Source organism: Salarias fasciatus, chromosome 18 (assembly GCF_902148845.1).
Source record: "Salarias fasciatus chromosome 18, fSalaFa1.1, whole genome shotgun sequence".
NCBI lineage: Eukaryota > Metazoa > Chordata > Actinopteri > Blenniiformes > Blenniidae > Salarias > Salarias fasciatus.
Window position 1 is genome coordinate 16,022,635 of NC_043762.1, and position 14,162 is coordinate 16,036,796.

General features: G+C 44.4%; 1 protein-coding gene across 2 annotated transcripts in view; it reads left to right on the forward strand.

The window, feature by feature from the left end:
• Positions 1 to 14,162, forward strand: part of LOC115405665 (ephrin type-A receptor 3-like) — an 81,427-nt gene that overhangs the window by 45,640 nt on the left and 21,625 nt on the right. For both annotated transcript variants that reach the window (XM_030115303.1, XM_030115304.1), the window contains exons 9-10: positions 1,024 to 1,186; positions 3,026 to 3,134. In XM_030115303.1, the coding sequence (XP_029971163.1) occupies positions 1,024 to 1,186; positions 3,026 to 3,134 (272 nt within the window). The remainder of the gene's footprint in view (positions 1 to 1,023; positions 1,187 to 3,025; positions 3,135 to 14,162) is intronic.

Genomic DNA, 14,162 nt, shown 5'->3' on the forward strand with positions numbered 1-14,162 from the left:
AGGCGGTCTCGACCTCCCCTTTATACAATTCATACAGCTGCATTGTGGGAAGTTTGGGATTCAAGAACAAACAACGGCTGACTGTATGCTCCCGGCCTGGTCTCTAGTCTGTCGCAGTTCAAACACAGAGAAACACTCACACTTACAGGGAAATTCAGAGCTTCCTCTTTATGAATTAATGTTTTATTTGCTTCAAAATTGTTGACACTTTAGGAAACTTTCTCCAACAACCATTCCTACTTATTTCCCCCTTTCTGAAAGTTTGATGATAAAGTATTTCTTTCTTCTATTAGACTATTTTTCAATCTCATTGCCTGTGCAGGTGGAGTACGCACACGGCCTTGGGACATGTCTGTATTGACTACTTTAATCACAAAACATTTATGTCAGTTTTTCCACTCGCTGTGTTTCTCTATTTTCACCACTGTATTTGTGGAATATTTCCTCCACATCTCTCACGAAGCTAATTAACCACACATCGGTCGGGTAAACCTCGCAGAGCGCAGCCAAGATAATGAAATTAAGCCTCTGCGTGCGTCGTCGCGTGTGTTCGTTGCCAGGCATTAACAGTAGAATTGTGGTAATCCGTGTTTCGGAGTCTCTTTCATGAGGCGAAGTATCAGCCTCTCTGTAGGGAATCAGCTTACTGACAAGCACTCACACACACACACCTAAATATGCACACACACTTACAAGGTTGTGAAAGAATGAAGTGAGGAGAGCCTAAGTTATGAGGCTTGACAGACTCTCATGAGTAACTGCAGACAAATGGTCCAGTGACGAACAAATGAAAACTTAGTGAGGTGTTTGGTCCCAAGGAAGATTTGCATTCAGCGCTTTGACATTTCTATTACTTTCCACACGTTCTGAAGTTTTCGTCGGTTCCTCTTGATACCACGCTCCATTGCTCTGCATTACGCTCTCCGGAGGGTTCACGTGTCCGATCACTTCATTTCCCCGACACCTGATGGCAGCCGTCAGTGTTTCACCTGCTCCGCCTCTCCCTCCTTCTCTCCACGCCAGAACCAGCGAGAGCAGAACTACACAGTCCTGAAGACGCGCTCCAACATGATGACCGTGGAAGGGCTGAAGCCCGGGACCACCTACGTCTTCAGGGTCAGGGCGCGCACCGACGGAGGCTATGGGAGCTACGGAGGAGAGATCGAGCTGGAAACCAGCCATGAAGGTACGTAATGAACTGGAGACTTTTCTCTTCATCATCTTCTTCACCTTTTTTTTTTTTTTTTTTTGTTACTGTGACCTAAATTTCCAACCAATTTCAAGCAATGAATTGAAATACTAGGAAAAGGTTGCATTCAGAAAAAAAAATAAAAGCAGGTCATGCAATTCGTTGTCAAACGAAAAAAAATGAAAGTAAATAATTGCAGGTGAGAAAGGAAAGCGATTAATTGCAGTGCGAAATGTACTGGTCTGCTCCAAGTGGAGTAGAAATCTGATTCATCCCTCCTACACTTCAAATCGGCGCACTGGTCGGTTATAAAATAGCTCATTTTCATCCAAATGGCTTCTTCAGCTCTGCTGTCATTTGTGAGACCTTGGCAGATTCGCGTGTTTTCTTCTTCGTATCTCAACCAGGGGCTTGAATGTATTCTGGAATATTTAGCAGGTGAGAGGAAGACTCACCGATTTCACCAGAATAAACCCAGCAAAATCCACATCTCTACACATGAAACTCGGAATTACACAAACACGTCCACATGCAGCTGCAGCCAGTCCTTCCTGACTTATCTGCTCAGCTTTCCTGGAGTTGGACATCATTCGTCTTCGTTGCTTTGCACTAGAAGGAGAAATACTGATGAATTCTTCAGACTTTCTCAGGCCTCAGAAACAGCTACTAGCATTACATATTCAGCCTTATGTCATTATATTTTCATACGCTGTCACTCTTTGCTTATGGCTTTATTACATGTGCTGGATTTTCTGCTTTCGGGTCCCTGTAACATGAGCTTCGGAGTGGCCATTGATTCCTTGACAGGCTGACAGAAGAGGATAAATCAGTAAATATATGGCACTGTTCCACGGATCATTCTGTGGCATTCAAAAGGCGTCCATTAGTTTGCAGATCATTCAATAATCAATGGCGGTACATCATTTGTTTCGATTCATATCCTGCTTTAGGTCGCTCTCGGGCTTCACAGAGCGATCTAGCAGGTTCACAGTCAAGTTCAGCCTCATAAAATACAGAATTTGCCACATGCAACTGACCCTGTTGCATTCATATCAAGGTTATCTGATCAGATCGACTGAATGGATCACTAAAGAAGCGTGCGTGTGGCTGTGTGCGCGTGTGTGTGTGTGTGTGTGTGTGTGAGTGTAACCAAATGTAATAGGAGATCAATGCTTATCTGTGGCCGCTCCAGGGCATTCATTTGCCCCTTCAGCTCACGCGTTCATATATATATATATACAGCACATACACACACACACACACACACACACACACACACACACACACACAGACACACGTGCCCACTCATGCTTTGCTAAGCCAGATAAATGGGGTATTTGTTTTGAGTAATGGCTCGATTGGTGTGGCATAAAAATCGATGCATCTTTGCAGAAAGTTCTTGGCGGTAGCCTTGTTATGTGCAATGTTAACATATCCATTTGGACAGCGCGGGCGAATGGGAATGGCTTTAACGTCTACTCTCATACCCTCATAGGCCATGCAGAGAGGGAGAGCGCGTTTCATCAAGTACCTTAGTTACTATTCAAACCGCCTCCCTTTCCCTCCTGCACTCGTTTGCTGCTCTCTCTTTCTTCCTCTCCCTGAGCCTCTGTCTTTTATCTACTTTTCCATCGCTATCATATTTCATTCTCTTCCCATCTCTCCACTACCACATTCACCGTCTCACTTGCTGCCTCTTTAACTCCCAGCCTCCTTTAGTCTTTCCTCTTATCACTTTGCCCCTGCAGAAACCGTCTTTGACTTACTGCCATCCTCAGCTGTTCGCTCACGCTCACATTTGTAATCCACTTGTGTTCACTTTTATTTCCTTTGTAGATGTGTTGGCCATCGGGGACCCGAACCAGTCCACCATCCTGGCCGTGTCCATCGCCGGAGGAATCGTGCTCCTCATCTTCCTGGTGACTTGCTTCGTCGTCAGTGGAAGGTAGGTCGTGTCAAATTTTCAGCAAAAAACAAGAGGTGTGGTGTGGTGGGGTGGGGGGGTGAACAGCTACCCACTCAGGTATTTTTGTCAAATGACTTAAGACTGCTAAATAGTTTGGTCTCACTGAATCCAACAAAAACACCAGGATTATAAAATGTTACCTGCACAGCTTAAGCCTCGTACATAGTAATGCTTCTTATTGCCAAATCCCCTGATGCACTCTGGGAGCTTCTTTGTTATGGAGAATGTGGGATGTCCACATCATGTGGAGTCAAACAAATGTGGCTGTGGTATTTTTTTTTTTTTTTTACACAATTCACTCTTTTCAGCCAGTCATTTATGGGGGGGAAAAAAAAACCTCTGCTGTATTGGAAATTACACAGAATAAATGCAGAATATCACCAGATTTATCCTGTAAATTGTTACAATACACAGTTTAGAAGATTTGGTGGTTTTGGTACTTTGTTTAAAGAGGATGTCTCACAAAGTTGTAATTCAACATGTTATCATGTGAGGAGGACGGCCTCTGGTGATAAACACTGGAAGAGAAACCGGCTTGTGTGTGCATGAACGCATATCTATCTGTTTTTCTGTGAGATATTACAGATGGGTGAGTCTAAACAGGGCCTCGAACTCTGACATTTGCGCAGCTGACAGTGTCTAACTAGAGGCTGTGTTATTCTGTATGTGAAGAGCATGGACTCTGTGATCGCCCTTTGAAGGTTAGGAGACTGTTAATGCTCCGACTCAAAGAAGGCCAAAGAGGAGAGCGAGATGAGAGGCAGAGGGGAAAATAAAAGAATGTCGGCCGGTGCGGGGCGAGAAGATAAAAGGATCAGAGATGGAGTCTTTGGAAGGAGGAAGAAACGGGGAGGAGAGGGAACGGAGAGCGGGGAGAAAACGAGACGGCAGGCGCCTATATCTGAAATCAAATATTTTTCCTTCAACCACATTAGACTCATTTCAAGAAATGCACAGACACTTCCACATGCATGCAAACATGCATATCCCAACACACACACACACACACACACACTAAAAACATTAGTATTGATTCAGGTGATTGCTTATCAGCCTGAGTGCTCTATTCACTATTGACGAGGGGGAATGTAATCAGCCGAGACTGTCCTGTGTGCACGCAAATACACACATCACAAAAAAGAGGAACACATCTACATCTTTTTTTTTCTTTTTTTTTTTTTTTCATCAGAGGGGAATTACAGGGCTGTCTGTCAAAGAGAAAAACAAACTGCTAAACATTTCGTGCGTGGAACACGTGTGATGACACAAACATGTTCTCGCGTTCGTCTAATCAGGTTTCACGGGCTGGGGAAGTGTTAACTCGGTTTTACAGAGGGGTCGATGCACTGCCATCAATTCCGGGTCCCTCTCTCTTCCTCTCCCTGTGTATATTTCTTCCGTTTAGAAGTGTGGACGCTTGGGAGGAAGCGGCGTTGATTACTGCTTTCTATTAAACAACATCTGTACATCTGTCAGTATGGGTGTGTGTGTGTGTGTGTGCTTTGTGTGCATCGACAGAGTGTGTGCAAGGAAGTGAGGATCAAAGGGACATCACTGCGGAGATGAGTGAAAGAGGGGAAAGAACAAGGATGGGGAAGGCAGAGGAAGAGAATAAACATTCGATGGGCAGCGGGGCTGATAGACTGCAGCAGAAGTGTGAGTGTGTGTACATCTGAAGTATGTTTGCGCCACGAGTGAGAGACATTTTGAGAAGGTGTGAAAGATAAAGAGCAAGAGGAGCGGACTTGAGAGAGATGGAGAGAAAAGTAGGTTGATGAAAGGAGGGGAAAAGCCAGGAGGAAGAGGGGAGAGCTGCAAGGAGCAAAAGATAAAAAGGTAGATTAGTGTGTTTGGAGGAGGAGTGGGAAGGGGGAGGAGAGATAATGGGTGGCCGTTTGCACTGCGAGGCACAATACGCCTGTCATTCTTGAGAACAAATAACCCCCCCGGCGTGTTGTCCAGACCGCATTCTTTTTTTAAAAAAAATCTGATTCATCTTATCGTACAATCAGTCAAATCTTTCACTCCCTGCTCTCATTTCACTCTTTCTGAGTTTTCAGTTTATTTTGGCTTTAATTTCCTGTTCTGTTCTAAAAATTTACATGAGTCAGACACATTGCTGCGACCGTTTCCATGTTGAAAATGATCAAAATGAAACTGACGCTAAAATTCAGCCAGGTTTTAATTGATTTTATGCTGAATTTTCAAGGCTTTTGTTTTTGTTTTCCCCCTGAATGCCTGCTGTTTAAATCATTCACCAAATAAGCACTACTCTGTTTACATTTCACTCCTTTTCCACCTGTTGAACCAAATTCTAATCATCCCAACACAAGGCTCTTATCACTGAATTTTAAAATAAAATTGCGGAGCCTCATATATATATACCCCTGTGGGCACATGCACGTATCCTGCAGCCTCCACCGGCAGCATACTGAACAGCCATGCCTCATAAACGGGCTGATTTGCAGGCTATTCTGTTCTGTCCTGTTCCCGTTTAATAAAGTGCTGTTATGCTATTGTTACCGCAGGAGGGAAAACATGAAAAAACATGGAAAGCTCCTCAGACACAGCACGGCGCTGACAAATCACACCAGTTATTGCCGCGTGCGTGCCATTATTACTCGGCAAGTATATGCGTGCGGGTCTCTGCTCGCGTGTGAAGCCGGTGCCTTTGTCCTCCTGAGGGTGCTTTGGCAGGCTGGCAGGTGCGAACGATGGGAAGCTAGCAGGCGACTGGCATAGCCGTGGATTTAGCAGATGGCCTTTCACTCAAAAAGCGGCGCTCTCCCCTTCGGTCCCCACTTTCTCTCACTCCTTGTTAAACATGTTACAGCTTCTGCCTCCCAGCATCAGTGTGCGTGTTTGTGCCTCGGTTTTGTCTGCAGTCTAATGATTCTCCTGCCTTACAACCATCTCTTCTTTTTCTTTTTTCTTTTTTTGTGTCTGGATCGCTACAGGCTCTGGCTACATGCCAGGTCCCTGTGTGTTTTTCTGAGTTCGTGTTTTTCTTGTGGGAGTTTTGGTGAAGAGTCAGAGTGAAGTTGTTCCATCTACGCCAGACTTGTTTTGAAGCTTTTTCATCCGAAATATATCTGAAAGTCGTCTGTAATGTCGAGCATCCTTTTCCAGAGCTGAATGTTCGTCACTCACGCCGGCTTTCTTGTTTTTGCTACATGGAAGTGTGATTAAATATCCAATCTTCTGATCTCACGCATTTGATATTATATCAATATTTAATTATCCGTATTTCAGAGAGCCAGATTAAAAAAAAAAAAAAAAGCTTTTAACAGAAATTTGAATAACAATGGCCAAAAGGCTGTAAAAAGAAATGACACACAGGAAAGTGATTTGTCATAATGATGCTGATACGAGCAGAAAGGCTCCTCAGTCTCGCTAATAGAGAGCAGCGACACCTTTCCCACACAATACAGCGTCCTGTTGCTGCGCTCGTAAGCTCTTTTACCTCCACAGCATCTGTTGTTCAGCCCAGGGTGATTCTTAAAAACTTAATGACACAAAAGAGGAGAGAGGAAGGAGGAAGCATGTGCTGATGAGAGAAACATGCTGTTGAGAGGAGGGAGGGATGGGTTCGGAGGCAGCCAGAGAAGGAGACTGGGCGAGGAGCTCAGGAACGACAAAAACCAACCGAGCAAAACGGCTCAAATCTTGTGAGTGGGCATCCGCTTGTTTGTATTTTGAAGATGAGGTGAGAATTTGAAATGAGAAACACATTTCAGTGACAACAAAAATGATCAGGATTTTTAGTTTGGGTACTGGAAAAAGAAAATAGAGTAGCAGAGACATGACTGCCGGGCATGTAGGGAGAGGGCGGAAACAGGACAATGCAGTTGTAGGTGGTGTTGGTTTGTCTGCTTGATAATAACACTAATAATGACTTGGCAGCGAAAAGAATCGGTCGAGGCAAATCTGAAACAAAACAGGGCCGGTGTGGGAAGGTGCGTGCGTGCATGTATGCCATTTTGACGGCGGTGTGTGAAATGTCATTAGGCAGGTTTGCGCGTGATGCTTGGATGCCGGCGCTTTCAATTAATGCAGCTAAGCTGTAGGGTGTAGCCAAATACAGCTTTGTCTGCAAAACGCCTGGAAAAGTAGCTTACAAACTGCAATAATAGCAGCGAGTTGCCGCAGGTGCAAAACTATTCCACACACTGACTCTTATGCAAATGAGCAGATGTTGCAGCGGGATTGATCAAATGTCCTATAAACATCCCACAAATTCAGAACTGTTCATCCAGGGTTTTAAAGTTTATAATGCATTTAAACAGATTTGTTGGATACACATATATACGCACACACACATACACACACACACGCCGGTGCATGTATTACACTCATGACCTAATCAAGTTGTGTCGGTGTAGTAACATCATTAGGGAAATTAGTTTCGCACTGATGTGTTGGCAAATATAAAAATACACTTTACTTAATGATACAGATGACATGCTTCTCTCTATCCTCGTCTTGCTCATTCCGTCCTCTCACATTTGACCTTTCGCCACGTTGTTAAAAATCCTGCTACATTACACCAATTACGGCAGCGCGGCTGCGGACCTTCGCTGCGATTCGCACACCTCCTACCTTTCCTCTCCCCTTCTTCTTGCTTTCTTGCCATTACCGCTCTCCGTAATGAGATGCGCCCAAATGAAATGTTTCCAAACAGGGTGTTAATGAAACATGGACAGATTTATTAGTCATAACTCTCCAGCTAATCATTTCCCCTTTCTAATAATTAGCCCGAGCTGAGTAAATCTTTTTACTCTGCGGTCAGAGAGAGCTGAACCGCTGCCAGACGCGGACAGAGGAGGCCAGGATCCGTGACCGGGCTCTCGCTTCCATTACCGAATACTTTTCCTTTTCTTCTGTTATTTTTTTTTTTTTTTCCTCATGTTGTTTTTACTCTTAATAGTCTTCAATTAGCTTTTAGAAACCTCGCTGTTTATTAGCGCCCAAGCTGAGAGAATGTATTTTGTTTTTCAGGTTGGAAAACGACAGATAATTTTGCTGTGAAATAATGAGTGAATTTAATCAATTGATTTCATTCTTCAGTAATTACTGTTATTTAATAGCTTGATATTAAATAGAATTACCATTATCATGAGTAATAATGAGAGCAGATGCCCACAGCGGGGTGTGTGTGTGTGTGTGTGTGTGTGTGTGTGTGTGTGTGTTTACCTCTGTGAGTCTGTGTGTGGAGGGAATGATGGAGAAAGAAGGGTAAATGTGTCATTTCATTGTGTCATGCTGGAAGAGTGACTAATGATTTACTGATTTCATTTTTCTAGTCATTCTGATTAGCAGCGGGAAAATAATGTGGAGAGACAGGAAATGAAAGAGGAGAGCAGAGGAGATGAGAGGTGACGAGAGGCGAGGAGAGAGACAGGTCGAGTGACGAGGAGACGAGACGGGGAGGGAAAAAAAGAAGAAGAAGACATAATGTAGTGTGCCTCCGTATGAATGATCCCCTTTGACTTTTACTCATTTCAGACTGTATCAATTCCTATTTCTTGTCTGCCTGCCAGCAGCGGATGTCCAGCCTTATGAAAAATGGCGAGTCATTAGCTCCCTTAACATTCAGGTTCAACTTAAAATTAGTCTTGCCAACACATTGCCATTCACACATCGCCGTCTTTTGTCTTTGGTCCATCTCTTTATACTTTTTCAAAGTCTGGGTTGTGTCCCGCTTTGTTTCAAGGTTATCCACCATTCACTTTCACCTCACTCTCTTTTCACAACCTCTCTATTATGCCTTTGGTGCATAATGAAACTTCTCACTCTGCCCTGCCAAAGTTTCCTTTTGTTTGATCTCCTCTTTGCCTCTCATTCTTTTTTCTTTCAGGTGCGCTCGCTACCCTCCAATTTATTCCATCTCTTCTGTCTCGTCCTGTGTTTTATGGCTCCCTTTTTAGCCGTCCTTCAATATCCCTGCCTCCCTTTGTTTGTTGCCTCGCTCTGTCCTCCCCCTCCGACTCACACAGGCTCCAGTTTTTTTTTAAGATTATTTGTCTGATAAAACAAGCATACTGTGGACTCCGGGCTGCTGCAGCTTAAGAAAGAGGATATTGTAGAATATAGCAGCATATGTGTGATCTGATAATGACCCAGTCTGCGTCTGACAAGGGTCAGATGTTTCGCAAAACGCAGTCAAACGTTCTGCAGCCTCGGCGCACTGCAGTGACACCAGAAACACCGAGTCCCCGTTTTAATTATCAGAGGAAGTACAAATCAGCACAGTTCAGAGCGGTATATGTTGTTGACTTCCTCTCAATAGCCTGGAGTCAGACTGAGGGGGGAATTGAGGCAGGAATGGAGCCCGAGGCTAATAGACCAATAAATGAAGACTTGCCATAATACTGACATTATCGGAAAGAGAGGCAGAAGCAGAAATGCCTTTTACATTTGCTTTCAAGCAAACGGCCAGTTTTAAGGCCAAAAAGGATTTTTAGTTTTTTATTTTGCCCCACACCTGCGCGCACGGAGGCACAGTTGGTGGATGCAAGGTATAGGCTAATGAGGCTCAGAAAGAACTAAAAATACAAATAATGATGAATGTATGATGAACAAAAACACTGAAAACAAACTTTTCTTAGGCAGGCGAGTCATTAAGAACAGATTTACTGTTTTGGAAGTATTGAATATACTTTTGGCGCCACAGTTGGGAGATATACCTCTGACAATGCGTGGAGAACGTTTAACATTCACGTCATGCTTAGGTCAGTTTATCTTTGCGTGCCGTAGTAGCCCTCTAGACCCGAGTGGAATGAATACTGCAAATTGTCTGTTTGAGTGAATTTGAGTGTTTATCTTTCCCGTGTTTGCCTTGTGATGGACTGGCGGCCTGCCCGAGGTCTGTCCGTGCCCGGGCGGGACAGTGGGACTGCGTCCAGCTTCCTGTTATCTGGACAAGGAATAAATGGGTGAAAACAATGACTGACTGTAGCGGTTTAATAAGAGGGAGTAAAGTGAAGGTATGAGCGTTCCGTGTCCGAATGTCCTCGTCTTCTCCAAAGCTGCTGTTGTGCAGCAGTTTAGTGAAGTCTACAGATGCAGATGCCATTCATACTTTCTCAGGATGTGCCCCGCAACCATGTTGTTTCTTGACAGGCTTCTCTTTGTCATGTGCTCCTAATCTGTCCGTCAAGGCACTTCTCCTCTCCCTCTCCCTCTCCCGTGCCTTTCCCTTCGGGGGTGAGCTATGTGCTGATAATGTTCTGCTTGTCCACCGTCTCAGCTAATCCTCTATCCACGCGGTCTGGATTTGACTTCTTCATCTCTCTCTTTGTTGCACTTATCCCGGTTCGGAGGTTTTTACATCTCCTCCCTGCTACTTTTTCTATTTAGCTCTTTTCCTGCGTGCGCTATCTCTGTCACCTCCGCTTTGCTTTCTGCTCCCGTCGTTGCGGCACGAGCACCGCCGCACCCCTCGCTTTCGGTACACATCCCTTACGTTAACCATCCAGTTTCTATTCCTACGCTGCCTCCCAGTCTCTCCCCACTCCTCCCCTCCATCTGATTGCTTGTTAGTTGGTATGCAGGCTTGGACCCCCATTGTGCATTCTTGCCTGTCAGCACTCTCTTTTTCCATCTCCTTCTCTCGCTCTCCTTTTTTCCCTTCTTTCCAGCTCCCAGTGTCCACTCTTTCTATCGCTTGGAAAAAAAAAAAAAGAAAAAAAAAGAGAAAGCGCAGCACGACCACATGGAGAGCCGAGCGCAGGGCCTGTCCGCCGATGATAAATAGATTGCAACGAAATGAAAAAAGGCAACACGTGTATTTTTAAACAGGGGGAAGTTTCATTTTAGAAGAAGAATTAAGAAAAAAAAAATGAACGCCCTGGAGAAATAAAGGGCGGCCAAGGGGAAGGTGGGAGAGAAAACCGGGGGAGGGGCTTCGGAGACAATAATATATGGCCGGAGATCTGTGAAGGTGGAAGCTTGGTAGCAGAATGACAAATGGGTCTCGAGTGACAGAGTATTATATTAAAAAGTAAATTGATATGCAAATGTGGAGTGTGTGGTTTTGGAGGACAGGGATAGCCTGTTGTCCTCAGTGAAGTGGAACAGAGAGGCAAAGGGAAAGGTGAGAGCTCAGCTATGATAGCGACATTGCAGTCCATTAATGTGTGTGTTTTGGCGTGATGGGTGCAGGAGAGTGTACTTTAAATCAGAATGAATATACACCTGTGCAAGTGGGATGTGTATTTACTGTCGGCAGCAGAGAGCATTGTCCTCTGGATGGTAGCTAAAGTGAACAAGGACTTCTCCTCAGCGGTGTAAATGACTCATTGCACAATGACAGCGTAAAGAAGCAGCAAAGTGCGGATGCAGGACTGTCTCACTGTGAAGTTTTATTTCAGCTAGAGACTCTCAAGATACTCTTTTTGTAAACGCACTGGGCATTCAAATCGATATGAGACAATAGCCAGTCAACTTTGCTGTTTTTGCCGTCAGTTATTATGAAACAAATTCACAATCAAATGTGTTGTTTTTGTTGCTACTCTGCAGTTTTCCTGTTCGGCTCATGCGAAAAAACAGGAGACTCCGAGATCAGAGGCTGTTATTGCAGACTGAGGGTAGATCATTACCATACAGTCACATGAGAATAAAACTAAGTGTATTAGAACGAGACATGCGTGTTAGACTGCGCTGTGTAATACTGTGGGGGAGAGACTCCGAGCCGTAATTCAAGTGAGCATGCAGAAGGGAAGACGTTCACGTTAGTTGCAGGGGCCTCTGAAATTGGCTTGGGGAAAAAAAAACTATAGCTTACCGCCTCTCGATTTGGGATGCCACTCACACAGGCAGCCAGCAGATGGGCAGCGGCATCGCGCCGTTGAAACATTTGGTTAAGGAACGGACAGACGACAGTTTCAGCTAAACGGCGATGCAGGGTTGATTTTCTGAATATTTAAGGCTGCAATCTTTCCCTAACATTACCCAGGGGCTTTGCCCGTATTAAAGTATAAATGATTGAGCGTGATCATTAAAATGTTATATCATGCATTAGATTCCGCTGAAATAGTTATTCTCGGGATTGTAAACATTTATGGTGATGTGTTTATGGCAGCGAGGCACTCGCAAGCCTCTTCCACATATGCTGCTAAAATCATCTGTTCGTCTCAGAACACGCTGAAAAGACCAGATTGAAATGTTTCCGAGCCCTGGTGACGTTGTGGTTTGTGGTTTCACCTCACAGTGAGAGGTTCAAATCTTTCTGTGTGCAGTTTGCATGTTTTCTCTTGTGCACGCATGGTTGTTTTTTCCAGGTACTCTACTTAACTCGAAGTATAGAAACATGTGTTTGAGGTTAACTGGAAACGGCAAACGCAGAAAACAATCCAGTGTGACAGCGTGCTGATTACTGACACTTACCATTTCTACAACTGCCATAACGGATTAGTAAAATGTCCAGAATAAGGAAAAAAATAAATAAATACCTAAGCTATCCGAAAACGATCTCCTCATAGTCCTCCTGAGTCTTTAATAGATGAGTTGTAGGTCAACTGCATTTTGTTGAAGGCGTTAAATATCTGTTTCAGGCACACACAGACACACACACACAGACACAGCTGTCGTGGGGAAACAAAAGCCACAGCCATGTCAGGTTTTTGTGCCATGTTTAAGACTGCAGCGCTAATGATTCATGACACTTCTAACTGGAGAGGAGAAATGAGTTGCTCTGTAATTACTATGGAAATGTGTTCATTTCCCATCAGACCCACACACACACACACACACACACGGAGACACACTCTCACTAACACACAGCAACACATCCAGCAGTGATAGAGAAGTGTTTCCAGTCCGTGTTGTGGTGTTGTGCAGAAAATATGCTTGTGTGTGTGTGTGTGTGTGTGAGTGTGTGTGCGTCCTTGTGGGATTATCACAGTTGGAGCAGAGGTGTGACCCATGTCCCCGTTCACCATATGTTTTAAACACATGCCCCGGAGCACTCTGTGTGTGTACGAGTGTGTCAGGGGGGTAATGATTGTCCCTCGGTGTTCGACTTGCTCGGTCCCAGCTGATAACCAGGTGGGGTCCAACTCCCTCTTTCAGAAAAACAGTATGCCCCCCCCATCCTCTTTATCCCCAAATACCAGCAACCAGTTCCAGTGTGTGTGTGTGTGTGTGTGTGTGTGTGTGTGTGTGTGTGTGTATTCCCAAGACAGGCTATTGATGTCTGGGTTATACCATGCATTCAGCTGTGTAAAATCAACACAAGGATTAAACGCCAAATGACTGAGATTTACTGGGCCTAACAAAACCCCACTTCTCTCCATTTTTGTGGCTCTTTACGTCTCATTTTCAGTCGCAGCACAGTTTCATTATTAGTTGGTATTCCCACCCTTTAGTGCTTTTTGTTGTCTCGATTTTTTTTTCTTCTCCTAAGCTTTATCGCATCTTTGCTGCTTGTTTCTTTCATGCCTCACTCCTCCTCTCCACCGCCGTCTTAAATCACATACTGTCCGTCAGGCGTTCCCAGTTACTCTTGGGTCTGAGCCCGAATCAATTTGTCTTGAGGATGGACGGACATTACTGACTGCGGGCTGACTCACCTGTAAAATGCCGCAGAAAGAGAGACGAAGAGATCAGTGGCTCTTTATTAGTAATCTAATACTTCAGACAAACTGTGACAACAGAGAAACATTCATGAACCTACCAAGTAAATTTATATCGTACACACACAGAGGACTTAAGTATATGTTTTAGACATTTAAAATCCCGGTTTATTATATCTCCACCTGATCTTAATATTTTACTATTTGCTTTTCATAATAAAGAGAAAATGAGCGAAGAAGCTGCATTATTCATGTTGTGGATCAGCAGAGCGCACACCCACCTGCCCCTCGGGGTCTGTAAAACAGAATAAGTTTAACACTTCCTCACAGCTGCACTTCAGGATTGACTTGATCAATTTGTCAATATTTAGTCTTGATAGTTGCACCGACCCACACCGCAGGATATGTGCATCAGTGCAGCTGGGGGTGAAAA